The sequence below is a fragment of the Nymphalis io genome, chromosome 2 (genome assembly GCF_905147045.1).
Source record: "Nymphalis io chromosome 2, ilAglIoxx1.1, whole genome shotgun sequence".
In the NCBI taxonomy this organism is placed as follows: domain Eukaryota; kingdom Metazoa; phylum Arthropoda; class Insecta; order Lepidoptera; family Nymphalidae; genus Nymphalis; species Nymphalis io.
In genome coordinates, this window is record NC_065889.1 from 12,037,619 (window position 1) to 12,065,570 (window position 27,952).

General features: G+C 33.0%; 4 protein-coding genes across 5 annotated transcripts; 3 read left to right on the top strand and 1 right to left on the bottom strand.

The window, feature by feature from the left end:
* The first annotated feature begins 220 nt into the window (after nucleotides 1–220).
* Nucleotides 221–11,349, top strand: LOC126776625 (actin nucleation-promoting factor WASL-like). The gene is made up of 11 exons (XM_050499278.1): nucleotides 221–546; nucleotides 2,824–3,051; nucleotides 3,660–3,759; nucleotides 6,222–6,407; nucleotides 7,174–7,290; nucleotides 7,852–8,025; nucleotides 8,418–8,504; nucleotides 8,668–8,772; nucleotides 9,001–9,194; nucleotides 9,361–9,450; nucleotides 9,527–11,349. Exons 1-11 carry the CDS (start codon nucleotides 460–462, stop codon nucleotides 9,695–9,697), a joined length of 1,539 nt encoding a protein of 512 aa, XP_050355235.1. The 5' UTR covers nucleotides 221–459; the 3' UTR covers nucleotides 9,698–11,349.
* Nucleotides 11,350–12,360: 1,011 nt separating this feature from the next.
* Nucleotides 12,361–21,412, bottom strand: LOC126776291 (zinc finger protein 729-like). 2 transcript variants are annotated; one of them, XM_050498682.1, is made up of 6 exons: nucleotides 21,321–21,412; nucleotides 21,026–21,189; nucleotides 18,794–18,926; nucleotides 17,606–18,680; nucleotides 16,630–17,470; nucleotides 12,361–16,226 (listed from the first exon to the last, which is right to left on the bottom strand). In XM_050498682.1, exons 2-6 carry the CDS (start codon nucleotides 21,143–21,145, stop codon nucleotides 13,542–13,544), a joined length of 4,854 nt encoding a protein of 1,617 aa, XP_050354639.1. In that variant the 5' UTR covers nucleotides 21,146–21,189; nucleotides 21,321–21,412; the 3' UTR covers nucleotides 12,361–13,541. The 2 variants fall into 2 exon arrangements, with proteins under 2 accessions (XP_050354639.1, XP_050354647.1); XM_050498690.1 differs by having other exon boundaries at nucleotides 21,026–21,396.
* A 195-nt stretch (nucleotides 21,413–21,607) lies between these two features.
* LOC126776754 (serine/threonine-protein kinase Nek9) lies at nucleotides 21,608–23,142 on the top strand. The gene is made up of 2 exons (XM_050499493.1): nucleotides 21,608–22,374; nucleotides 22,456–23,142. Exons 1-2 carry the CDS (start codon nucleotides 21,755–21,757, stop codon nucleotides 22,946–22,948), a joined length of 1,113 nt encoding a protein of 370 aa, XP_050355450.1. The 5' UTR covers nucleotides 21,608–21,754; the 3' UTR covers nucleotides 22,949–23,142.
* A 1,435-nt stretch (nucleotides 23,143–24,577) lies between these two features.
* LOC126776489 (protein arginine N-methyltransferase 9-like) lies at nucleotides 24,578–27,885 on the top strand. Its single transcript, XM_050499057.1, has one exon. The coding sequence runs from the start codon at nucleotides 24,924–24,926 to the stop codon at nucleotides 27,108–27,110; it is 2,187 nt and encodes a 728-aa protein (XP_050355014.1). The 5' UTR covers nucleotides 24,578–24,923; the 3' UTR covers nucleotides 27,111–27,885.
* Nucleotides 27,886–27,952: the final 67 nt, after the last annotated feature.

Consider the following 27,952-nt stretch of genomic DNA (forward strand, 5'->3'; position numbering starts at 1 on the left):
TATTAGTAATCAATAAAAGGCCAGGAAAAAAAGTGATGATTGATCTTTATATAGTTAAATTAATATTAAATTTAAGCGCATATAAAAAAAATATGAATAATGAGTGACTCATATAATTTGAAATCGGTTTCTCAGGTGTGTCGATATAATGACGTCACCCTCAGAAAAATGAATTTGACAACAGCTTATTTATAACTTGCAACACCAGTTTGATGATTGATGTTTCACGCACGGGACGTAGAGAAAGTAATTTTATATTTTTAGTAATTTGTACACATCCAATGGTTGAATAAACACTTTTGTGTTGTGAGAAATGCTCGTGTTGCTGTTGTTGTTTAATCGCAAGTGCCAAAAAAGCAGACTTAGACTAATAGAATGTCGGGAAATGGTGATGACTGACACATCCATTCGTGCTTATTTAAAGTGATTTTATGAGTGTTTTAGTGCAAGTTCGACAGGATGCCGAGGGGAGAAAATAGACCGAGCGTCCTGTTATCTCGTGATGAAAATGACCAGGTGTTTAGTCTCATTGGGCCGAAGTGCCAGGTTAGTTAACTTTGACCACTTGACTATGGCCTTCGATGAAATTCGTGTCCAGTAGATTAAGCTTATCTGTCTATCGGTCCTTTATCAGTCGCCTAAAACTGATAAAAGTTTATTTATGACATGCATTTGATTTATGTGAATTTCTTTGAATGTTATCTATAAGCTGTTGTTATAATGCTTCTGTTGATGTCACACGGAATAAAGAACTTGTTTAAGAATAATACCCAATATTAATCACATAATGAAAAAGATAAATCATTATAAAAATTGTCATGAAATATACTGACATCTAAACTCTAAAACCTAAAATGGTACAAAAGAAATATAATTTACAAAATGTCACTTTATAATATAACTATTATGTATTAGCATTTATCCCTTATATTAAGTGGATTGTGGGTGGGTCACAAATAAATAAATTATATAACAACTTTAAACAATACACCATTAGTATTCAATTACTTGTTGGTATAAGGCCAGGTGACACACAAAATACAATGTTGAATAGAGTACTTAGTTCAGTTAGTTATCAAAAATATATTTTTTTAACTGATTCTTAAATATTAAAAATTCAGTTTAAATATGGTTTCTTTAAAAAACTCGTTAAAACTTTATTGAAGTCGGCTCTTATAAGATCTTCTTCAAAAAAAATTTTCAACTATTTCCTATTCTAGGGTTATTTGATCCATATACTAAAATTGTGTTAAAATTTAGTATTAATACTAGATGGTATTATCACCAGCTACAAAAAAAGTTTACAAAATGAGTGATAACCAAATTTCAAGCTAGATAGAATAGAGTTTTTAGATGTGCGAGAAAATGACAAAAAATTTGATATCTCAAAAAATATTAAAATGTGCTAAATATTCTTTGAAGTCTTATTATTATCAAAACGAAACTGTGTGCTAAATTTTAGCTTAATCAGTTGGGAACTGGCTTAATATTCAGGTGCAGGAACTGACCACCCACATATACACACAAGTGAAGCTAAATAAAAGCTTGCAAATGTATTTTAGGAAAATTTCTTTGTGTTACTGTTAATGTTTTTTTTTCTTCTATTTTATTGGTTTTATTTTTTTAATATGCTTTCCTTTTTAACTTATTATTTAATTATCTGCTACATAAAATATATATGTAAATTACCAATCAAATTTAAATATTGAAATATTTAATTCCATATCAGTTATTTAAATATTTTAAAAATGATAATATATTTAGTGGAAACTTTCCATCAATTTGAGCAGTTCTGTCACACATCATTACTTGGAATGTATATATTGAACTACATAACAACTTCCTAAATTACATTGTGATTGTGTGATTGTCACATAACTGGTTCTGCATTAAGACAATGAATTATTCCTTGCTTGTTACAATCATTGCATAATGAAAATAGAAATCTTGGCCAACGTTTTCTCCATCTCCATATTATATAAAGCACTTTGTTCTCTGAATATTATAAATGACATCTATGTATGTAAACAATTATTATTTTAATGAAATCATAATGTATATAATTAGTTATTGATAATAATTTTGATAACTTAATTGTGAATATTTTTTCATTGTATCTATATTTAATCTATATAATTATAATATATAAATATAATTATAATATTATAATGTGTTCTTTAAGAATGACATTAATGTTTATCTATGTACTATTGTTATTATTAATTTTACACTTATTTAATTTTCGAATATATTTTATACCAGAGTAAATTCTTATTTATTATATTTAGTTCTTCTAAATTACATTAAAATATATTGATTCATTTATATACTATCTATTGCAAACAGTACACTTATTTATGTTAAAACTAAAAAGAAAAAATGTTGTTTACATTCCTTTATTGGAAATTAGAATGTAAACTGCATTAATTTTATTTAGCTCTTTTAGTCCAAGCTGACAACTCTAAGGAAATCCAGGAAATATAGTCTCAGTATAGGAAATGCTAAGTATTCAAAAGTGGGTGAAAGTAACAGTTGTACAAGCTACTTCCAACAGACATTTAAGTGTCAACTGTCAGTCAAATAATAATGCAGTCGTGCATACAAATAATATGAATGCTTTTAAAGAGCAATCCGACATTTATAGAGCCATGACATTATTTCTTATCCTACTTATTGATATGAAATACAAATACACATTTCTATTTTATGAGTAGTTAACTCATATTTTTCTATAATATCAAATACCATGTAATTAAGTTTGGTTTTAAATTTTTCAAAGATTATAATAAAAGAGGTAAGATGATAATATGATTTACATTTCAGAGCTTAGCAACAGCAGTAGTACAATTATTTACCACAGAGGGACCAGCCCATTCAGAATGGAAGAAGAAGGACACAGGTGTCCTTTGTCTAATCAAAGACAACAGCAAACGCTCATATTTCTTCCGGATCTACTGTCTATACCGTAAGGCAATGATATGGGAGCACGAAGTTTACTTGCAAATAGAATACAAGAGCCCTCGGCCATACTTACACACATTTGAGGCTGAGGTAATGTACAATGTCTACGTCTTTTGTTTTAATAATTTTACAGTTATCAATATTTCGTTTCTTATGGGAATTTACTGACTTAAGGTTTTGTTAGGTTTTCCTGTAAACCATAATTGCTATATTGTTAATTTATATTCTATAAATAAAATACTATTTCCTGCTTGATTTTTTATGTTTTCTTAAATATTTTCTAAATTACACATTTAAAAAAAATCATCCCACAATAAACTCTATAAAGTTTTTTTTTCGTACTATACTATTCGGCAAAAATATGCTAAGATAAATGGATATACAGACACGAGAGAAATACAATAATGTTGTTTTTCATCAGACATAAAAATGCTCTTATACTCCCGTTGTTTTTTAGGATACGGCATCCTAAAAAACAACGGGAGTATAGGCATTTTGATTTTTATTAAATAAAAATCGACGCTAAACTTGATTTCATTTCATTATGTCCTAAGCACTGAACCTGCAAAATTTATAAAATGTTTTCTCGCCATTTCTCGTAATATACAGTTAAAATAAAAAAGCATATTGCAAACACATTTGTAGTCCATAAAAAATGTTTTTACAATATGTTAAAACATCTTTTTGCTTTATTACAGGAATATATGACAGCATTTAATTTTGCAAACGAAGATGAGGCAAGAGCGCTCCGTAATATACTTATCGAGAAAATTGAATTACGAAAACAGAGGAGAGAGGGTGAGTACACATAGTGAAAAAAGCGCGTAAAAATTTAAATTTAGTACACGTTACGAAAGTGAAACCTTATTACGCCTTAAACGTTTTTTGTAACTAAAACGCGTTCGCGTTCAATGAAATGTCACTTTAAAATCTGTAACATTTTTAATTGTTTTTTGATTTAAGTGTGTTATATAGCTAAATAAAATTAAATCAATATCATACGTTACATTGGCAGAATATTTTGCTCTATTTTAATGCTACGTGCATTAAAGTAGAGCAAAATAACGAAAAGCAAAAATGCAATAAGAATTTACATATATTTAAAAAATATGTCCCATTATTTTCAAATGTAGTTCAATGAAAAATCTATAATGGCTCAGGGACGTCTAGAGGCCGTTGATTTATAGATAGTAGGGTATGTCAAGATTCTAGAGCTCTCGAATCATTTCGGATATTGATTGTTTAATATAATTTAGTTGATTTTCACCATATTTTATAACATTACAAAAAAGTGGAACTAATTGTTTTTTTTTTTTCGTTTTAAAATCCAATTAACATTATTATAAATGACATACATTTTAATATACGACGAGCAATAAAAATCCTTTAAAAAATTTAGGTAGCAGTAACTCGGTTGTATTCAATTACCGATATATTTATGTATTGTATAAAAATAATTAAAATTCTATTAAATAACTTACGAAACATACTAAAATGACTTCTTTCCTTAATCAATTCATTCATCATTCACTCTAAAAGGAACTGGTATAATTTTATTAATGTTTGCCTTCAGCCTTCAGTTTTTCGTCTACAAAGTTGTTTCTACATATGTTTTATGTATCCTATCTTATAATTTAATAGAGACAAAAAATAAATCAATACAATTTATTCTATTATTATTTCCTGCATTATTGTATGAAAGTAGCTGTTTAACAAATAAAAAAAAAAACGAATGCAGTTGTGTAACCCCGCTGATCGACAATGCGTCATGAAATATACGATCAAAATATAAAGCACATACAATAACTTTTGGACACCCAAAACAGATAAGAAAAAGGTTAATTTGTTAGTATGTGTGCGTGCGTGAGATGTGCATGTATGCATACGCGCGAAATGTCTGCGCGTGAGAAGCATATTGTATTAGGACATAAGTTTTATTATGTTAGACCTATATATCGTTATATCAAAGATTAATAACTGATGAGTTAACATGTTTGTATTTTACTTGCTAATAGCCAAAGAAAAGTATAAACAATACAAGTGAACGAAATTGATAACAATACAGTTTGTTTTTAAACAATCGAATCGATCCATTCGAATGTTCGTCGGATTATTTCATCGGTACAAGGAGCAGCGGTTTAGGTTATGAAGTGAGGGTTTGTTACCTTATTTGACAAAAAATTTGAAAAGCTCTTTATTGCGCTCGATTGCCTAATTATATTATTAGTTAAGAGGGAGACAATGTCTCTAGCAGCCCGTCCCGACTTCGTATGGTTAAAATTCATATACCCCTTTTAACATAGAAGGATTTTTTATAATTTCAACTCTTAATGAAGATCAATTTCTAAACGGTTGCTTACGTTATAAAATAAAATGTTCTTTCAAATTTAAGCCTTTAAGACTCAGTCGTTTTAGCTGTGTGATTTAAAAAGTGAAGATTAATATTGTAAGGAACGCTTTGATAGGAACGGTTGTACTATTTCATATATACCACTGTATATATAAAATTTATACATAGTACTGTCGTATTTATATACTTTAACACTCTAATATAAGTACACTCATACTTAAAAGAGGGGAATTCCTAAGTAGGCCCGGGAACTTTGTAAGTGATCTTTTTTTTTGTAGGCCCACTGTGTATCCACACGTCAACGTTTAAAAACTAAAAAACGTCGCCATAGCGCCACGCAAAAAAAATGTTAATGCTCATACATTATTAAATTTTTCGCGATAAACAAGGAGATTGGAGGTATCGTCCATAGACCTGGGAGAGCAAAGCTATCAAATCCGCCCCTGGTCTCGAACCCATGAAATGTGTCGTAACTTGAGTTCACTGAAATAAAATATTTGTATTTGTACAAATGCTTAATAAATAACTATAAATTTTGATGTTTTAAATTTGCCGGGCGCCCTCGCGACGGACGCTTTTTTAAAAAATACTCGTTATATTATTTAAGATTATCTAATACAACAACAAGCCGGTTGGCGTGGTTGGTGGATGCTTGCCTTTAACGCCGAAGGTTGTGGTTTCGATTCCCACCCAGGACAGATATTTGTGTGCATGAACATGTCTGTTTGTCCTGAGTCTGGGTGTAATTATCTATATAAGTATGTGTTTACAAAAAGAAAAATAGTATATGTAGTATATCAGTTGTCTGGTTTCCATAGCACAAGCTCTGTACAAGCTTAATTTGGGATCAGATGGCCGTGTGTGAAAAATGTCCCAGGTTGTTATTATTAATAATGAAATATAATTACAGAACGACGACAACGTTCGATGTTAGTGCCGCGGGCAAACAGCGCTTCGTCTTACACTTCGAACTTGTCGACCTCGTCTAACCCGTCGGCCCGCGTGAACGGCGTGAGTGCGGCGCCCCCCGCGCCCACACCCCCGCCGCCGCCGGCCGCCCTGCCCGCGCACAGCGCCAAGACCAACACGCTGCCCAGTAAGAATTTCCGACAACATATACATTACTATTGAGAAAGGATTCTTGTATGATTATTAATTTATTGTGAATTCATTATTATAAAAGTGACTTTTTTTTATAGCATACCTACCACCTGATGGTAAGTGGTCACCAACGCCCACAGACATTGGCATTGTAAGAAATGTTAACCATCGCTTACATCACCAATGCGCCACCAACCTTGGGAACTAAGATGTTATGTCCCTTGTGCCTGTAATTACACTGGCTCACTCACCCTTCAAACCGGAACACAACAATAACAAGTACTGCTGTTTTGCGGTTGAATATCTGATGAGTGGCCACCCACTCATCAGATATTCAACCTACCCAGACGTCCAGGCTTGCACAAAGCCCTACCACCAGTAAAGTCCAGTTGTCTATTGATGTTGCTTATTGTTTGATACATTATATAGTTGGTACATCACTACCCTTCATCTTAGGTCATTGTTACAGTCGGCAATGCTATATGAAGTGATGTCTCGTCACAACATGATTATAACATATTTATGCATTAACAGGAATGTAAATGCTTATGGAAGTGACGTCATATGTTTTTGTTCTTTATTTAAATATTTTTATTTTCTGTTTTTATTCTATTTTTGATTTGTATATTTTGTAATTGTGTGTTCTCCTGTAATTGGTTGTGCATAGTTAGTTTTAAGTTAATGTAAAAAGTGATTTGAATGTGTGTTATGTACAACTGTTGGAGATCCAAGTAAATAAATAAATATGATTCGATTTACAGGTTATACGTTGAAGGGTTCGAGCAAAAAGCCGAAGGGCCGAAAATTGACGAAGGCAGACATTGGAACGCCTAAAGATTTCGTACATGTTTCGCACGTGGGCTGGGATGCGACCAAAGGTAATGAAATGATAGTTAAATATATTTCATTGTGTAACGGTAGCAGCGTAGTCTCTATACACTATATTTTATAAAATATATTCACATAATTGCATTCATATATTACTTAGTGACCGCAATCATTAATATTTTATATATAAATTTTATTTACATGAGCTATTTTGTTGAGTAAATTATATATTGTAATAAATTATTACATTACAATAAATGTTAAACATTTTAAATATTAGTAAGATATAAACAAATGCCTCTTTGTGCTTTAGTTTGTTAACAAACTTAATGGCAGACATTAACACACACGCACATTAACACACAAAAACAGTACTACAGACAGTATTTGGACTTCCTCAAATGGCAACACTGCATTATTGCAGTTAAAATAATTTTCCAAAGAAATTCAGTGTGAGGTAATTTGCCGTCTGCCTTCCTACTATCAATTAAATATTCCAAAAAATGTTTTATGCTACTCGATATATGTTTCAGAAATAAAACATTAAAATTTCTTTTTGAAGGCATTTTGAAGAAGAATACTAAGAAGTTTCACTTAACTTAAATTTCCAGGTTTCGATGTTGACCTGCCCGCCGACGAGATGCAATCGTTCTTAGCCAAAGCTGGCATAACGGATAAACAGCTGAAGAACCAGGCCACGCGACAGTTTATATACGATTTCATCTGCTCGCACGGAGGCGCCGATGCTGTAAAGGAGGAGCTACACGACACACCTAAGATAAAAGGTGCCGAAATAAAAATATATACGTATATGCTTATAATAGTAAGGCAGACGAGTAAATGAGTCACCTGATTGGCCGATTGGTAGTCACAACCAGACACTGGCACTGTATGAAGTATAAACTGTGCTTTACGACATCGTCCGGTTGGCGGGACGATATAACTGCACTTGTTTAGACACTCTTTGGAACACGATAATACAAAGTATTACTGTTTTGTAGAATAAGTTGTTACCAGTAAAAATATTTATTTATTATTTTTATATACTTATTAATATATGGTTCAATGAAAAGATTGTAAGCTGATGCTAAGATAAAAGATAGTACTGAAAACTAATTTCTAAATTGTTAGAAGTATATACAGCCGATAATCACTGATAATAATATTTCCGATCTAGAAAATTCTCGCGGGTTGGCTCCCCCCGCCGCGCCCCCCGCGCCGCCCGTGCCCGCGCGCGCGCCGCACGCCATCCCGCCCGCGCCGCGTGAGTACTCATACATATGTAACGTACCATATACACGTATAATGACGAACTGCAGCGTTAGTTTAAAAACTCAACCTCGAGTTTCTATAAATATTATTTTATAACGTATAAAAATATACGTTAGAATTATATTTGTACTAAACAAAATATTAATGTTCCCCAGCGTCCCGCGCGCCGCCCCCGCCGCCCGCGCGCGTCGTGCCCCCCGCGCCCCCGCCGCCCGCCTCGCTGGCGCCGCGCAACCCGCCGCCGCCGCGACCCTTGCAGCGTGAGTACTAGAGCACATTCAATATTCCACCTTTAATAGAATATGTACAACATATTCTATTTCAAAATATTATGTGATAATAGTGTTCAATCAGCTGAAATTATCACTCGTGGAATATAAAAGTACTTCAATTTCAAATACTCTAAATTGACAACTGATAACAACTCCAGTGAATTATAATAATTAGTAAAAGGTAAAGTTTGAAACATTATTTATATCGAATTATAGCGCCGGCAAGCGCGCCACCGTCGGTACCGCCGCCGCCACCGCCCCCGACCGCGCCGCCGCCACCGCCTACAGCACCACCGGCGCCACCACCGACGCCGCCTGCGCCCCCGCCACCACCGCCCCCCGACAGCGCTGGGTCAGACCCGCGCTCTGCTCTCATGGAGAGCATTCGTAGCGGGAATAAATCGCTGAGAGTGAGTACTCTGTCTGCGGCTTGAGATAACAACCGACGACACTCACGCATAGTTATTAAAAGGCATTACATATGCCTGCCATTTTTATCGCATACTACCAAATGCGATAAAAATGCAATTTCTCAAAATCTGTGCATGATATAACATTTTTTTACATCTCTTTCAGCATGTGGAAGTCGGATCGAAGACTTCGCTGAACGACGATAGCAGAAGTAATTTGCTTAGTGAAATACGACAGGGGATCAATTTGCGATCCGTAAGTAAAGTTACGTTAAACTTTACACATATAAATGTATTTTACAGAAATAAATTTCTCCGTATCCGTCCCGCAGGTGCGTCGCTCGAGCAGCTCCGGCGAGGAGCGCAGCGCGAGCAGCGCGGGCGAGGCGTGCGGGCTGGCGGGCGCGCTGCAGAGGGCGCTGCAGGAGCGCGCCCGCGCCATACACTCGTCGGAGTCGGAGGACAGCGACAACACCACCAGCGACGGCGAGTGGGACGACTAGCCGCGTGACGTCACCGTGCCGCACTCCTCGGGGACGACAGACTCGTACTTCGCCTACTGGTTTAGGAATTATCGCACTTCCTATATGATGATTTATTAAATTCAATCCGAGACAAAATGACACCAAAATTCTCCTGAGCGAGAATATCCTATCATTTTTATTCAATATATTCTTATATTAATGCAATAAGTCGTTCCTCAGGCGTTAGAAAAGGTAACAAAAGTATGTGCCTATAATAGATGTAAAGTTTGACTATATCTTATAATTATAACCTCAACAATTAGTATTCGGACAAAATAATGCTGTATTATTTAATATTTTCGCGTCACTCTTAAACAATTTTCTTTAGTAATTTAATTCGTCACTAATACAATTTTATGGCACAATATCATAGAGCATAAAAATATATATTCGCCAAAAAAATGGTGTTAAAGATGAATCAGACACAGAAAAAGTTCTGAATAATAAAGAAAACATTATAAATATGGTTGCCAAATAAAATGAAGATAAGTCCGTTGCTCAAAACAAAAATTCTTGCACTCATTTTAAACAAATGCAACAACTGTAATTCAACTTATAAAAACTCATCTTACACTGATGTATACATACATACTATCATAGCTGTTACTATATTATGTTATAGCATTCATAATTCTTTATAACGGTTATATATTTAATCACATTATTGTCTTATTTACTTATTCGACATTTAATATAAATAATAATTTGTTATGTTATGTTGTATATTAATATATCTTGTATATGTGTACATAGTATTCCAGTATATAATTGACTGAGAATAACAAAAGGTGATTCTAAAACTTAGCAATTAATATAGACGTTAAGATAAAGGTAACATTACTATCGATTAAAGTACTTTGTGATGTAAACTAAGTCTTATGTTCGACAATCCGTAACTGCCTTAGGTTTTGATGTATTATTTAATTGTATCTTGTAAGAGAAACATAATATGTAGAGCAATAATTTTCAGTGTAACGAGCGTAGTAATAGTGCGCGTCTTCGTATAATTGATATTGGGGATAACTAGTGCTTTGCAACGATTTTATTAAAACTAAATATTAAGCCGCCAACCAATGGAGCAATTTGCAAATTTTATAATCCAATAAAAGTTATGATTGATAGTTCTTATATGTTCGTTGTTGCTCCAGTAATTTTGAAACGAACAAATTTATAAACTAGATTTTTTTTATTTAATGAACATATCATTTTTATTATCTGTATTAGCTTGCTTGAAACTTTGCATTTATACTATTTACAATCAATTAAGTTCATTTTTCGACGTTTTATAAATATATTATCATTATCTTGTTATCGTTTTATAATCCATCAGACTAAAACATTGCAACTTATCCATTCTTTATAGGACTATTTCATTATATCACACAAAACGCAGAAGCCTTCTTTTTTGGCTCATATTTCATTAAATTATTCAAACGCATGCAATGTCGTGTATTTTTAAATAGGTGTAGTTTTTAACTTTATAAATTGTAAAGACGCAAAGCTATTTTTATAATATTGAAATTACTTTTTCTATTGTTAATCAGTCAAAAGTGATGGGCGCCTTGTGACTAACGAGTAATGTTATAACCATCTGTAACACTATGTTGACTAAATAAATAATTATTACTTTTTATGTGACTTATTAATATACCTTTTGTATTTAAAAGTTTCATACGATGCAACGTAAGTTTTATGAGAAGCAGTAAGCCAATAACAGCCTTGGTTTGATTAAAATTTCTTCCCTTGGGATGTATCATAATGCTACGTTCAGACAGCCATGTTTCCAATAATATCGTACACGAGAATTTTTCGAATACGATACACAGTGGCGTGGTGATGTTATACCGTTCATAAGAACAAACTAAGAATACTAGAGATCGTATCCAAGACTCGTGCGTGCGCACGCATTTGTAATGTCGAATTTCTCGTTCGCAATTTTACAGGACATATTGTAGTGCACTTTTGGACATATTGTAGTGCACTTTTGGACATATTGTAGTGCACTTTTGGACATATTGTAGTGCACTTTTGGACATATTGTAGTGCACTTTTGGACATATTGTAGTGCACTTTTGGACATATTGTAGTGCACTTTTGGACATATTGTAGTGCACTTTTGGACATATTGTAGTGCACTTTTGGACATATTGTAGTGCACTTTTGGACATATTGTAGTGCACTTTTGGACATATTGTAGTGCACTTTTGGACATATTGTAGTGCACTTTTGGACATATTGTAGTGCACTTTTGGACATATTGTAGTGCACTTTTGGACATATTGTAGTGCACTTTTGGACATATTGTAGTGCACTTTTGGACATATTGTAGTGCACTTTTGCACTACAATATGTCCCGTAAAGTCAACAATTGGCTAAGTCTCTCTAAAAAAGTTTGTTGTGACCGAAATCGGTCAGGTCATTATCAATATTTGTGTATTTTTTTATGATATTATTTTTGATAAAAAATAAGGTTTACAAATTAAATTATGATTAAAAATATAAGTCGTTTCTCTTTTTGACACTTTATTATGAAATAAATCGTAACATCAATAAATTGTTGTTGAATTGAAGTTAAAATTTACAAAATAAGATCAAAGAACTATCACAAAAAATAATCATATTTTTTCACACATAAACATGATTATACTTATTATATTAGGTACTTTCAAGTCGAAAGCTGTAATTTATACTTATAAAATAAATACTATATATATATAAATATATATTGAATTGTCTACAAAACAATAATAAAATCATAGCAATACCAGAGGTACATCGAATCTTAGAGATTTTAGCTATTTACCACATTTGACAGTGCTTTTTGGAAGAACAAGTTAGTATTATTTTAACACATATATTTAAGTGTGGTAATAGAGACAAAGATTTTATATTTGTCATTTTGTGTCAAACATTTACTTTTGTAACCCACAAATAGCAATGAAAAAGAAAAATCCTAAGTAATAAGTCATTCGGACTAGTATCTTTTGGGGATATGCCAGTTGTTATAGCAAATTAAAAAAAATACTCCGTACCGTAACAGCCTGTGAATGTCCCACTGCTGGGCTAAAGGCCTCCTCTCCTCTTTTTGAGGAGAAGGTGTTGGAGCTTATTCTTACTCTAAAGGAAATATTTATTTGAAATCCACCATTACTAGGAGACATACACAAAATAATAACTGATGCTTATTAGAAAGCATGACATACTCGAGTTACTTAATGTCTTATCTATTTCATATAGAAACAATGAATTAACCAATCCTACAACTAAAGTATATTTCTATGACGATAATTTATTAACAATATGGCAGCCTTATAGCTGGTGATTAGTATAATATTTACATATGACTGTCGATGAAATTAAATTGTAACTGACCATGTAATAAAGAATATAACAAATACACCAATAAGACATTTTTATCAAAACCTTTCTTTGGTCTTCCATAATAATCACTTTCCAAAAAAATTTAAAATAATATACTAATAAAATAAAATCGCGATATTATATAAATTTCCTATTTCTAAGTAAATGCAGTGTAATAAACAGTGCAGACATGCAATATTCCAAAAATAGATATACAGCTAAGAAATACTGTAATTGATGTCAAAAATGGTCATATCATAAACATTATAAAATATTAGCAAATGTAATTAATTAAATAGTAAATTGTTTTTTAATAATTCATATAACATAATCGTCAAACCGGTAAGATTTTCTGATAATTTTAAATTAGCTATAAAAAAATTCAGAGTCACGGAATCCTATCTCAGATATAGACCTTATCTAAAAGCTATCTAGGCATTTTGCATCTAATCAATATTAAAACTTAATCATCTATCGTTATAACAGGTACATTTTCCTCAAAACCTATAGAATCATCATCAGTAAGAACCACAATGTTGCCACTAACACTGTTTTGTCCATTGTTTTCAACATTACATTTACTTTTAACTTCCTTTTTCGTAAAAAGCGACAACACATCGGATATAATTGGAACATGCACCATATCATGCACATTTCCTTCGTCAATGTCTATAGAATTCTGACTGTCTTCATCTTGCGTCACCGTCTCTTGGTTTACTATCTCGTCTTCTTTCTCCTCTTCGTGACCGTAATATTTCTCATCGTCTTTTTCATCTTTTGGTACATAAGAGTTAATAAGCGCCGATAAGTTAGCGTCACATACAAAGACTTTAGACGGCTCCGAATCTTCTTTATCGCATTCATGGAGAGAAAACACTTTAGATGAAGTAAAATATTTGAGACATTGCCGACACTGATTTTGCAAATGGGCGCGATAGTGGTTATGTAAATTGGGAAAATCTTCATTACAAACAATACACTTTTCAGCCATCACTGTGGCTCTGTAGTGAAGCTTCTTAGAACACTTATGAACAAACTTCATATGTTTTATGAACGGACCATACTTCACAAACTGCTCGCCGCACTTGCGACATTTTATTGGTTTTTTCTTATATTTTCTACTTCTATGCGAAAATGCATGAATATTGAAAGCATCCATGGTTTTAAACTTAAGTGGGCAGAAGCGGCATGAAATAGAACCAGATCCTCGATGGATTTGATCGTGTAAACGCTTTGAGTTTTTTCGAGTTACAGGTTTGAAACAGAAACTACATTCTTCGTATACAGGCCGAACGCCATTCGTATTAGTTTCAGTGACTTCCTCATCGCTGTCGATAGCACAGAGGTGATTATCATAGTCCGCTCGGGAAAAGAAGTACTCGCTACATTTTTTGCACCGGTTTTCTTCGTGATAATCTAAATGTCTGTGTAAATTGAAGAATGTTTTCTGACAAATATTACATTTTTCTTCTATCGATTCTTTTGGTAGGACAACCCATTCTTTATCGTCTCCGTGAACATCTCTCATGTGATATATCATTTCTCTGAACGCGACGAATGTCTCATCACAATGCTCACATTTCGTTGGATTATCGACATTTAGCTGGGAGAAGTGATGATTTTTGTGTTTCCTATACAACGTCATTGTGTTAAACTTCCTACTACAATATATACATCCATAGTAGCCGACTGTACGGTGATATATTTTATGAGTGCTGAGAGCATATTCATTTTCAAAAACTTTAAAGCAATAATCGCAAACGATTTCTTGTTTTCCTTCGGATGCTTTTTTAAACGTTTTTATACCGTGTTGGGTACGTAAATGACAATCTAATTTCACTTGCAAATGGAAGGCTTTGTAACAAACATGGCACTTTACTTTTTTCGGATAAATTTCTGTGTCACCGATAAGTTTCTTTTTGTCACAACTGAACGCGAGATGCCCCTCCAGGAATCTCAAAGAGCTAAAGTAATCGAAGCAATAATTACATCTTAGAGAATTGTGATAATCAATATGTCTTTCAAAGTTACCTTTGCTGGCTAAGACCTTGAAACATATTGAACATTGTAGCTCTTTTAAAGGACCGTCCAATGTCTGACTACGCCGTTCCTCTATCCACGTCTCATTAATGTCATGAGCGTCCCGCAAATGGTAATGTAAATCGTAACCACGCATAAATGTTTCGATGCAATGTGGACATTTCAATGGATTATCGATATATTTTTGAGTGAGATGACCTTTAATATGGATCCTGTGGTTTTTTAACGATATCGTCTTCTTGCCACAGAATTTACACTTGTAAAATTCTGGCTTCCGCAGGTGAGCTTCTTCATGAAATTGTAATCTTCTTTCGTCTAAGAAAACTTTAGCACACAATTTACAAGAATAATAGCTTGGAGGTGGCGCGTCCGGATCCTCCTTTATCATTTTACTCTCAGGATGGGTCCGTCGCAAGTGGCGAATGAGTTTTACTAAGTCGGGATAGTAACGAGCACATATCGGACACTTCACTTTGTTTTTCCTAAGCTTTTCTATTCGTTTTTTATGCGATTGATGATCAAAGTTATGACCTTTTACGTGTCTCTTGTAATAATCTTCATCTATGAAACCTTTTCCGCAAATATTACACTTAAAAGGGCCGTTATCATCTTCGAAGTGTGTTCTGGTGTGAAGTTCTAATCTCCTCTTGTTTGTGAACTGCAAATTACAAATATGACATTCGTGTCGAGCACCAAATAACGACGTCTTAGAATTGTGCCAACTTATATGATGTTTAAGCGAGTTTTCCGAATCGCAAATTTTACCACAATGATGACAGGTATGCGTGCCGTCAAATTTATTCTTATCGACCGAGTTCGGTAGCACACAACCCACAATTGTATTATTGGCGCTCTCGCCGCGTTTGTAATGAATAGCCATATGCGAGAGATAAACTTTGCGATGCTGGAACACTCTTTTGCAAATCGAGCACTCATAGTCTTTATTTTGAAAACGTGTCTGCTTGTGGTAATTCATGTGTGCCTGGGCCGCACGGAGGTGTTTGCTCTTTCGATTACAGATCGAGCAAGTTAGCAATTTTGGATCAAGATTAGTGTCATTGTAATGTTCACGCATGTGGATCTTATAATGACACTGAAACCGGAATGTCTGAAACAAAAACCGTTGTTAAATAATGTTCATTTAAAATGAGTATTTATTATTAGGAGTAATATTTATGGCCCAGTGGTTAGAACGCGTGAATCTTAACCGATGATCGTGGGTTCAAACCCGGGAAAGCGCCACTGAATTTTCATGTGCTTAGTTTAAGATTATTATTCATCCCGTGTTATACGGTGAAGGAAAACATCGTGAGGAAACCTGCATGTGTCTAATTTCACTGAAATTCTGCCACATATGTATTCCACCAACCCACATTAGAGCAGCATGGTGGAATAAGCTCCAAACCTTCTCCTCAAAAGGGAGAGGAGGCCTTAGCCCAGCAGTGGGACATAAACAGGCTGTTACCGTACTACTGTAATATTTACATATTGTTATATAAAATTATTCTTACCTCTTTACAAACAAAGCATTCCAACTTCTTTTCCATACTTTTCCCAACATGATTATGCCAGTTCACGTGTCTTTTGAGAGATATCAACGTTGGCAATTGTTTGTTACAAATTGGACAAGTAAAGCCACTCATGTTGACCGAGGGTGAACTATCGTTGGCGGAAACCTCACCAAAGCCGTTGTGACTCTGGAGCTGGTCCAGGGGTTCCGCTTTCGTCACAACGACCTCACAAAAATCCGCCAAATCTGTTGGCGGTGCATTAATTTTACTTGGCTGTTGCTTTAGTCTGTGCACTAATTTAATGTGATTTGCCAGCGCACTGCAACTCTTAAATTGCTCTTCGCATTCCATACACGTGTATAAATTTCTCGGCTTAATGTTAACAGTTATATGTGTCTGATTGTGTTCGTTAATATCACTCACTTTCATTTCAATGTCGCATATCAAACACCGAACGGAACAATTTTTCAAATTAATCTTAGCTCGTTTAAACCCTGAAGTCATGGGATGTTTGGTTCGTTTATGCTGTAAAAGTAGCCTTCTATATGAGAATTGCTTTTCGCAAATATCACAGGTATTATCTTCTTCGCCTTCGTCTTGGCTCGATTCTGATTCGTACTGGTTCAAGGTCTTAGTAGTTTCGTTTAACAAGTCTGTCGAATTGTTCCTGTCCGGTGTTTCCGTTTTAATTTTATCATCATGAGAATGTTTTTCTTCGTGTGTCAATAAAGATTTTTTGTATTTGAATGATTTATCACAAGTTTTGCATTTTAATTGTCCACGAGAAATATTTGAACTGTATTCGGAATGTACTGATGCTGAATCGTCTATTGTGCTTGCTCTGAAATAAAGTTAATATAAATAAAAAATATATATAGTGATCTACTATTGAAACTGGTCAGATTTCCCATTACAAAAAAACTGTTAAAAAACAGGCCCTAACGGTAGATTATGTACGACTTCCTTAGATACCTACCTAGACTCTTCGTCACCGCCTTCGTCAGCCTCGTCCATATTAGACATGTGAGCAGCTAGATGAGTTATCAACAAATCTTGGCTAGGCAATTTCTTGTTACACATACGGCACTGAAAGTTTTCCTGCTTCGCTATTATTTCTTGTAAAGATTTAGTAGACGACAAAGGAAAAAAATGCGCTTTAATGTGTAAGAAATAACATCCCTTTTTAGTTATAATTTTTGTACAAACAGGGCATTCAAAAGTGGCGAGATTATTCTTTTGAGGGCACGTATTGAAGTGAGCGCTATGGTTATAATAATCGTCAAATGGCTGACCGCAATACAAACACGGTACGCATATTTTTCCATTTTCGTTGCTTGGATTTGTTGTTGGATTATCCCTCTTCAGAACAGCTGCGTGCACAACCCTCATGTGCTTCTCCAAGTTCTCGACTGTCTTGAACTTTGTTGTGCATATTTGACAATCTATTTTTACCACTTGCTGTATTGCATCGATCGGTTCCAATGACACCATTAATTCTTTTCGAGGAGATTTGCTGCAGATATCGTGGTGGCGCTTTAACATTATTTTCAATTTAAAATCCTTTCCGCATTTATCACATGACAGTTTATCCTCTTCATCTGTAGCATCTTTTATTTCTTTCGGGGCGGCTAAAGATAAATTCTTCAATGCATTTTTTCGTTTGTGACATTTCATATGAGCTGTTAAGCTGATGACAGTCTTGAATGCTTTACCGCATTGTTTGCATTTGTGTAGTAATGGTTCGTCAGAGTCAGTTTCAGCTGAATAAAATGAGGCACTGTTGTCGTCGTAATCAGAATCCGAATTAATCGAAAGCCTAGGCTTCTTCTGAGACATTCGTAGTTCGTCGACGCGTTTAGAACTTCCAGGTCGATAATCGTGAGAACGGCTGCTTATAGATGCATTGTCAACACTATCACCGCTTCGCTTACGAGATCTACTAACGGGTGTTACTTTGCTTTCGAATGTCAATGATGGCTTAGAAACTTCAGTTTGTGACGAAAATGCTGAATCACTGCTCTGTCTGTTGGGTGGTGTTGGTGAACTAAAGCCTGTTGATAGTAACAATACCATTAAAAGTCCACTTAAATTCGTGAAAGAAATTAAATCAAAAGTAAAAGTAGAAGCAAGTAATAGGTTTAAGGTAACAAAGAAGATAGCGTACCTGGCGGAGGAATATAGTTGCGTCTTAACTCTTGATCAGATCGTTCGCATTGTTGTTTAAATATATGAGCGCTACTGAGTTTTTGAATACATTCGCTGCAAATTTTATCTGGTAGGCCATCGCCGTCGTATATCTATCGAACAATCGTTTAAAATTAGATTATCCTAACGCTTGTCATAAACAATTATCTAATTTTGACTCATTTGGATACAGGATAACATTCAAACCATGTGGAACAGTTCCGTTCCGTATCCGTTTATGAAAAAGAGAACAATTAAGACGATAACAACGATTACGTGATTTTGTATATTGGCAAACTCATACGTCATTGGACCTCGACTATGTGTGACTCTCCGCGACTCGAAGGCTGGATCCACATTCGTCCATCACGTTGGCCCAGTGCGTTTCGTAAGCGGTGGAAATATGCCAACGCAAACTTCGCACGACTTCGAAAACTCTCAGGCACGTATGTTTTCGAATGACGTTTTCATTGAGGTTTTGGTAGATTTTTGACAATTAGTAAAGCAGAACGCTGTATATTGAGTAAAGATTTTTTTTAATTTGACTTTTGACTTTGATCACCGTTAAAGCCAGCAAAAATGTACTAAATATTAAATACGGATAAATTTGCGAAAATCAGAGCCTGAAGATTCGGTCGTTACTCCATACTCATGCTACTACCTAATACTTTAAATATTTTTAATTTCAAATTACTTCGCCATCATAAAAATAGCTGATAAAAGATTCTTGTCATAACCCGATATAACGCGGACGAAGCCGCGGTTTCAGATATTATCAAATACCTAAACATGTTCGAAAGGTATATGACCAATTTTTTTTTAAATAGCTACAAAATTATTATATTTAACATATTTTTGCTATAATGATCCATTTATTGTGATTTTATTGTGATAGAAAAGTTTGGAAATAAACATAAAAATAATATTTATTCTTTTTAATAGAACTTTTAACACATTCATCTTCTCTCTCTCTCTCATGTGAATAATAATTACAAAAAACACTTTCTAACATTGTTTATCAAATAATAAATAATGCAAAATGTGACAGACATAAAGAAACAGAATTATGATATGAAACAAAGAGCTAGTAATAATAATAAAAGATAGATAAAATATACAGATGAGTCAATAAAATTTGGCAAAAGATAAGTTTTTTAAACAACCTATTAAACACTATTTTTAGTCAGAAATTACACATAATTTGATTGGTCAAAAGAAACTAGAAATCAACAAGATACAAAAAATCAGTAACATATTTTTAGTATATGACTTTCGAGAAACTCAAACTAAACCTAAATAATAATGGATTGATTTCAATTATATGATAAGTAGAAAGAATTTGGATATAGAAAACATTTTTTAAAAGTCCAACACTATTCTATGCTTATTAAGCCTTTCATGAAAATAATTTTCAATTTATATTTTATAATGCAGTATTTTAAAGAACTAACCAACACTGTTTTAAAAGAACTATCATTTTATGATAACAATATTTACTTAAGTCTCATATTTTCTTATACATAATAAACAATATTAACATTATGTTTACATAATATGCGGGTTTTATGAAGCAAAATTAAAAAAAATAATTTACATTGTGAGCTTATTTTTAATAAATATTAAATCTAATTTGTTATTCAAAAAAACCACTAAAATATATTAAGTTTTAATAATGCTTTATACTAATTATGACAAACTTCTAAAAAAAAATTTGAAAATATTGAAACAAGAAATGAGAATGATGTCAGTAATACAAAATAAACAAACGAAAAATGATATAGAAAAATCATTAATTCATAAAACTATAACAAAACAAGTAATAATAACAATGAAAAAAATACTACATTAGATAATACTCTACAATCAGTGACTATAGAAATGAAAATCGAGTCCTATATTAGAAAACAAATGTTTACGAATGCGATTAATTTTACTCAGTAACTTAGACAAAACACAGAAAAAAATAATTTGTGATCGAAACTGTTGCTGGACCTATATAGGAATAAGCAAATTTTAATAAAGTTGATGATTTTCAAATAATAAACGTCGAATCGGCACTGAATAAAAATTATATTATATTTAAGAACAAGAAAGGTGAAACACAAAGTCATTACGCTATTACAAATGGATCGTTTCATCACAAATGTAGTCATATTACAGCTGATACAGTTTCAAGTTTCAATAATATATTCAGCTAAAATTTAGTACTTACTTTAACCCGGGCACATTCCATAACCATTTCGGCGAGTTGTAAGTTGTTGTCCACCGTAAAGATGGAATAGAAGTCTCCGAGCTTGAGACATAGTCTGCATTTTCCAAGCTTGAGAGCCATATTGATTTGTTCACAAAAACCTACATTTCACTCAGAGATCACATCTGTTGAACGACGCGTAATTAAATCATCATTTACAGTAGTATTGTATTTTATACAATCAATCACATCGAATTCTGCGTTTCTAATTACAATATCATCACGTACGTCAATAAAAACGAAATTTAAAAAGTACCTTAGCTGCCGAAAGCCGGCATTCTCCATTATCGAAATCCGAAATCGTGAAAGAAGAAACAGCATGATAAGTGTTGCCTTGGTATAAATTTTCCTGTTTCCCAAAATAGTAACAAAAGAAAACTTTTATTTTAATTTTTTATTATTATATTTAGTCACAAAATAAGCATTTTATATAAATCTAAAATATACAACTTATAATTTCTCTAAACTTCGTATTTGACGGTCTTTAGTTTGTATCAATTACGGTCAAGTTTTGACTCTTGTCGAATATTGACATTTGCAAAAAGCGCTGTGCTTGCAATATTTCAATTTCAATATTGATGTCTAATTTAAAATAAATATTTATACCAATATTTTTTAAATAGAGGTATCGAATTTGTGTAAAATTAAGCCTTTGTTTTACCGGCTTTCTCTATTAAAACAGAGGCTAGAATGTATATTGTAACAGGATCAAATTTGTTCGGCCAGTGGTTTTCTTGGACAAAAAACATTAGCTTTTATGATAAATTTGAAGAAATTTATCCTGAAAGAGAAAGCAAAATTGATTTAAAAAACTCGAAGCTAATAACTTCTTGCTGGTCGTATAATATATTTGATGTTGATAACATATTTTATATTGTTGGATCATGGCATGGAAGAGACAATCAGATTGTTAAAGTTCCAATACCTGAAGAAAAGGAACAGAGTTCTAAGGCATCTGGCCTTTTAATTACCGGTAATGATTACATGATCATATTAGTAGAGGCAATAACGCGATCTATTTGGTTTTTTGATTTTGAAACAGAAGATTTTAAAAAAGTCAAATTTAATGAAGAACCAATATTGGAAAATACTGTAAAAAAATCAAGATTAACTGACGACGTAATAAAAGTTGCAGCTACTAATAACACATTTATTTATTTAACATCTGAAGGAAATGTCTATACTGGACAGCTACCAAGTTACATAGACACACATACATGTGTAGGAAAAACTTGTGATGTAGAATGTGGATATGAACATTACATGCTACTTACAACGGAAGGAAGAGTGTATACTTGGGGAAATGGAAGGTAAGCTTAAAATATATTCTATAACAATGAATAGCTTATTTAAAAAGAATATTAAAGTTATAATGTTATTTTTTCTTATAGGAGACTCCAACTTGGACATGGTGATTTAACTAATTTGGATTTACCAACTGAAGTTGAGGCATTAGCTGGAATAAAAATAGTTAAAATCAAGGCTGGAGGTTGGCACTCGCTGGCACTTAGTGAGCATGGAGATTTGTATGCTTGGGGTTGGAATGATACTGGGCAATTAGGTATGAATATAAATATAAATGGAGAAGAAAATTTAGAAAGAAAGGGACAAAAAAACTATGCGATACCAAGACCTGTGGACATTTATGATGATCAAGGTGATGAAATTGAATTGATTATAAAAGACATAGCATGCGGAACGAGACATTCAGCAATTTTACTTGAAGATAATACTGTGTGGACTACCGGTTGTAATAAATATGGACAGCTTGGATTTTCTCCTAAAGATTATGAAAAATTGGAATATTTTAAAAAGTCATACCAAAATCCTAATATTAGTAATGTAATTGGTGGACCTTGGAGTACTATAGTTGAAATAACCTAGTACATTCAGTTAGATTTATATTAAATTAATGGAATTTTACTTAGTAGGCTTTTTTGTATTAAGGATAGTCTGATAGTCTCATTTAGGAGGCGTTGAATAAGGATGTCCTGGTACTGATACTTATAAGTAAAAAGACAAAGATAGAAAATGAAGTGTCACTAATTAAATATTGCCATTTATAAAATACATATTTGTATCAGAACTTTTTTGTATTACTTCTCTTTTTTATAAACTCATTATATATATCGTGTCATTTTTTTTTAAGAATGTATAAGTAACTTTTGAAAGTACTTGACTATTGAAATATTTAAAGTATTCATATATAACAGTCGTCTTCAGTAACAGCCTGTTAATGTCCCACTGCTGGGCTAAGGCCTCCTCTCCCTTTTGAGGAGAAGGTTTTGGTGCTTATTCCAACATGCTGCTCCAATGCGGGTTGGTAGAATACACATGTGGCAGGATTTCAATAAAATTAGACACATGCAGGTTTCCTCACGATGTTTTCCTTCACCGTCAAGCACGAGATGAATTATAAATACAAATTAAGCACATGAAAATTCAGTGGTGCTTGCCCGGGTTTAAACCCACGATCATCGGTTAAGATTCACCCGTTCGAACCACTGAGCCATCTCGGCTTATCCCGTCTTCATATACTTTCAAAGTATAATTTTCTGTTGATAAAAATATTGTAGGGACCATTTTGTTCATTTTAATTTTTCACTTATATGAAATAACTAAAGTCGGTCTATTGTCAAATACTAATGGACTTTTCGCTGTCTTTCTTATAAAATAGGCAAAAGTACCAAATTTTGTTTTCATTACGTAAATTTATAACTATATATTTTTGAAAACTTGAGAAAAATTTGATGAAGCCTGATGGAAGGAAAATTGTGGTATGGAAATGAGGATATTTAAATAGTTGATCATTCTTTATGATATATAGATAAAGAAATATTTCCATATAGCTGTACTCATCGAATTGAGATTTCCTTAACGTCCTGCCTGGTCTGGGGGAGTCATCTATTAAATTTTATGCTACTCAGTGAAAATAGATATATTTTTATACATTGATTTCTGTCGAAGGCAAGTAAAGTTCAAGTATAAGGAATACAAAAATAAAACAATATAATTTAAATTATATTTATTTGTATTCATGTCCTCTCTTTTACATACAGGCTACGATATCGCATCTGCACTTAATAGTCTATATTTAGATATGTCACTCGGCACAAACGTTTTTTTTTTTTTTTTAAATACCTACACAAATTACTCAGTATTTCTATGTCGTTTGAGATTCCTTGTGTATGTACTCGAACTAAAAACGTCCCAATTTGGGCGAATATGATGATATATTACGAAATACGATGGCGTTATAAATTGCTATGTATTTTTTTTTGTTAAATAATATTTTTGTACATACTTAATTTTCTACCTTATATTGACTTTTGTACAAGGACATTGTCCAAAAATGAAACATCTTTTTGTGTAAAAGTTTTTTTGGATAAGAATTTAGAATTCCCAAGTTGATATGGTAGGTATAACTTATCTGTTGCAGCGGCTATCAAAATATATCATAATTGACAAGTTGTCGATATTAGTACCAACTTTGGCCACGCGCGGCGCGTTAAAATATCCTTGCCGGACTGTATATACTATACAGTTATTGTTAATAGTTATGTACTTTTGAACTCATCGTACTATATCTAAATTCCAGGAGTTTATATATGTGTTGATCTATTCTGTGGTGATTCTGTGACTGATACTAACGCGAGCGGGTAGTCAATCGATATCTCGAAGTTGAAATTGAATCATTGCGACTGCGCGAGTTGAGTAAAATTATAAGAAAGTGGAAAACACAAAACATTAGTAAAAATAAAAGTCAACAACAGGATAAATCTAAATAGAATCTTGAAGTCATATAAAATATTGTTACCTGATTAATCATATTAGATTGTTACCCGGTATCTACATAAAAATGCCTACTACCGGAATGGATTTCATTAACTATGCTAGACAAGAATCAGCAAGAGGCAATTATAAACAAGCTCTTGAATTTTATTATAAGGGTTTCGAAAACAATCCTCAATTGAAACAGTCTGTGGAAAGTGAATTTTGCTCTATTATTACGGAGTATAATGAATTGCTGGCAAGTGATAATAGAATTGAAGATATTCTCGCCAGTTTTAGTAGAGCTATCCATTATTTTCCGGATAACATTTTTTTAATAAATGATATTGGAAGATACCTTTTCAGGTTTGGTTTGTATGAAGAAGCCTGGGTCCAATTTCAAAAGGTGCTTACTGCGGACTCTGGATATGTGTATGCAGAAAAAAATGTTAATTCAGTAAAAAATATTTTGATTGAAAGGTGGCATTTTCGCATGTTGAATGATAAAATCCGCAATGCAAGCTATCGCGCTGCTATTAATCAAAAAGTGGTGCCTTATAAGACGACTGTCTTTGACCTTGGTACGGGAACTGGGTTACTAGCCATGTATGCAACAGAAGGTAAGCCATGGGCAATAACAGCTTGCGACAGTTCCAAGGTTATGACCACTCTCGCTGTGAATATATTGGAAGAAAACAGGGTACGCATGGTAAGGGTTTTAAATAAAATGTCTACATTAATGGATTCTACAGAAGTTGGACATAAATGTTCTCTTTTGATCACAGAATTGTTTGATGCAGGATTGTTTGGAGAGCATATCTTGCAGTCTTTGTCTCATGCATGGGAAAATTTATTATTGAATGATGCAGATATTGTGCCCCAAAAAGCTGAATTTTTCATAATGGGTATTGATTCTGAGTTTCTCAATTCCAAGTACCAATTGTGCCAAAACATTAAATCTATTTTGAACATAAGTCACCTCCATGTTCACATTATAGCCAATGGTGAAACCTATGATTGTGAAGATGTTCAAATTTACAATGATATCATATATATGACTGAGCCACAATCAGTCATAAAAGTTAATTTTACTGATAAAAATGAAATTAATGAGATACTCAACAGTTCTAAACCCTATGTGGTAGAAAACAAAGTGCTGAAAAATGGACAAATTAATTGCTTCATTGGTTGGTTCAATTTGTATTTAACGGAGAACATAAGTATCACAACAGATCCAAGAGACAAAAACAGAGCTAAGGCATGGCAACAAGCTGTTTTCTTTGACAGTGTCCCCAGGAATGTCCAATTGAATGATACATTCGCTGTTAACTTTTACCTTCAATCTGAAAAATTGACTCTGAAGGAAAGAGATCAGCATTTTGAAATTACAAGAATCTCTCCAGAAACGGTACGGTTCTTAAATGACGCTGAATATTTGAAGATGGTAAAAAATTGTGTTGTAACGACTTGCATATACTTAGAACAAATGACAGATTTATCAGAAGTTGAAATAATAGATTTAAACCCATTTCCCTTCTATGGATTTCATATGCTTCAAAGAGGTATTAAATCCTTGGTCTGCTCTGCTAAAACTCACTATGATAAAGTATTCATAGAAACAGTTTTTGGAGAAAATAAAATGGACATGCAAAATGTAACCATCTTAGTTGGAGATACATGGTCACTAGGGACCTTAGCTGATAGGAAATTTCATATTATTTTCGTTAACTCGCTGGACTTGTGTGGAGATGTTGATTTTCAATTTAAAGAGATTGGTCAGTATTTGAGGAAGACTCATCTAATTCAGGGAGGGTTGTTCATGCCATCATCTGTTACATTAATTGGGCAGATTGTCAGTAGTGACTGGTTGGATGTCATAAACAGAGTTTATGATCATAATTTGGGCTATAAAGCATCTGAACACATCAACAAATATCAAGTTTCGCAAAATTTCAATATTGATTTTACACATTTGGAATATACCCCATTGACAGATCCAGTTGAAATTGGTGATTGTAATCAACTTACATCTGATGTTCTTAATCTACCAGTTATTAATGATGGTGATGCGAATGCAATACTGTGTTGGTATAAAATTGAACTGATGGAAGGCTTAATTGAGATTTCAACACAAAGGCCATTTAGTTTTATTGATGGCACTGCATTTTTAGCTAACCCAATAATACCAATGGCTCAAGGTGATATTGCAAATATACTTTGTTGTGTAGACAAAGATGGCTTATTTAAATTAATAATTGACATTGAAAATACTTAAACATATTTAACGGAAGCGTAAAATGGATTCTAAATGATAGAATTGTTTTCAGAAACATATTCGAAGGAAAAATAAAATTTTACACATCTTGGTGAAAGATCTAGAATTTTTTGTGAATATTGTTAGTTTATATACTATACTTTATATAATTTCGATGCGATTAATTTAGAAAGTATAATTCTTGAAACAAGCATTTACATTATAATTATACAGTAACAAAGTACTGGTGGAATTTAATTTTTATATTATTATTGAATACTATTAAAGCAGCATTGAATAATCTTATTATATATGGATGAAACAAGGCAGGGAGAAATGAAAAAATCTCAAATAAATATCTCAACAAAGAAATCTCGATAATTTAACATTCACTATTAGCACTTTTTCTCATCTATTACTTACTATCTACTTGCTATTTATTATTGTAGAGACATATACATTGTTAATCCCTAGGATTATGACTGATTGGATTTTGTGGCTGTGATGAGAATGTGGCATATACTATAGTATTTATTGTATTGAACAAATGATGTGATAAGCTTTGTCTATAATCAGAATATACAGTTGGTCATTAATGTGTCTGTTATGCATTTACAATCAACTGCTCTTGCATGTAACTTGCAATGTGAAATTGATAAATAAAAATAAGTATGTCTAGTTTTTGATGTTAGATTTTAGAAAGTTATAAATTTATACTACATATTATATAAACTAATGTTTAATCTCAGTAGCAAATATTTTAATACGCATTTGTATGTTAGCCATTTCATTGAAACAAACTCTGGATGTTTAAAAATAAAGTACTATATCTCGACGAGTTATTTATTTCGCCAATTTCCATA

Excerpts from the sequence above, each read along its gene's own strand:
- LOC126776625 (XM_050499278.1), top strand. The coding sequence starts at position 460 with ATGCCGAGGGGAGAAAATAGACCGAGCGTCCTGTTATCTCGTGATGAA. Across the intron at positions 3,760-6,221 it reads ACGAAAACAGAGGAGAGAGG|AACGACGACAACGTTCGATG; the intron begins GTGAGTACACAT and ends ATATAATTACAG. Across the intron at positions 8,773-9,000 it reads GCCGCCGCGACCCTTGCAGC|CGCCGGCAAGCGCGCCACCG; the intron begins GTGAGTACTAGA and ends ATCGAATTATAG.
- LOC126776291 (XM_050498682.1), bottom strand. The coding sequence starts at position 21,145 with ATGGCTCTCAAGCTTGGAAAATGCAGACTATGTCTCAAGCTCGGAGAC. Across the intron at positions 18,927-21,025 it reads TGGAATGTGCCCGGGTTAAA|ATATACGACGGCGATGGCCT; the intron begins GTAAGTACTAAA and ends ATTGTTCGATAG. Across the intron at positions 17,471-17,605 it reads GGCGGTGACGAAGAGTCTAG|AGCAAGCACAATAGACGATT; the intron begins GTAGGTATCTAA and ends ACTTTATTTCAG.
- LOC126776754 (XM_050499493.1), top strand. The coding sequence starts at position 21,755 with ATGTATATTGTAACAGGATCAAATTTGTTCGGCCAGTGGTTTTCTTGG. Across the intron at positions 22,375-22,455 it reads TATACTTGGGGAAATGGAAG|GAGACTCCAACTTGGACATG; the intron begins GTAAGCTTAAAA and ends TTTTTCTTATAG.
- LOC126776489 (XM_050499057.1), top strand. The coding sequence starts at position 24,924 with ATGCCTACTACCGGAATGGATTTCATTAACTATGCTAGACAAGAATCA.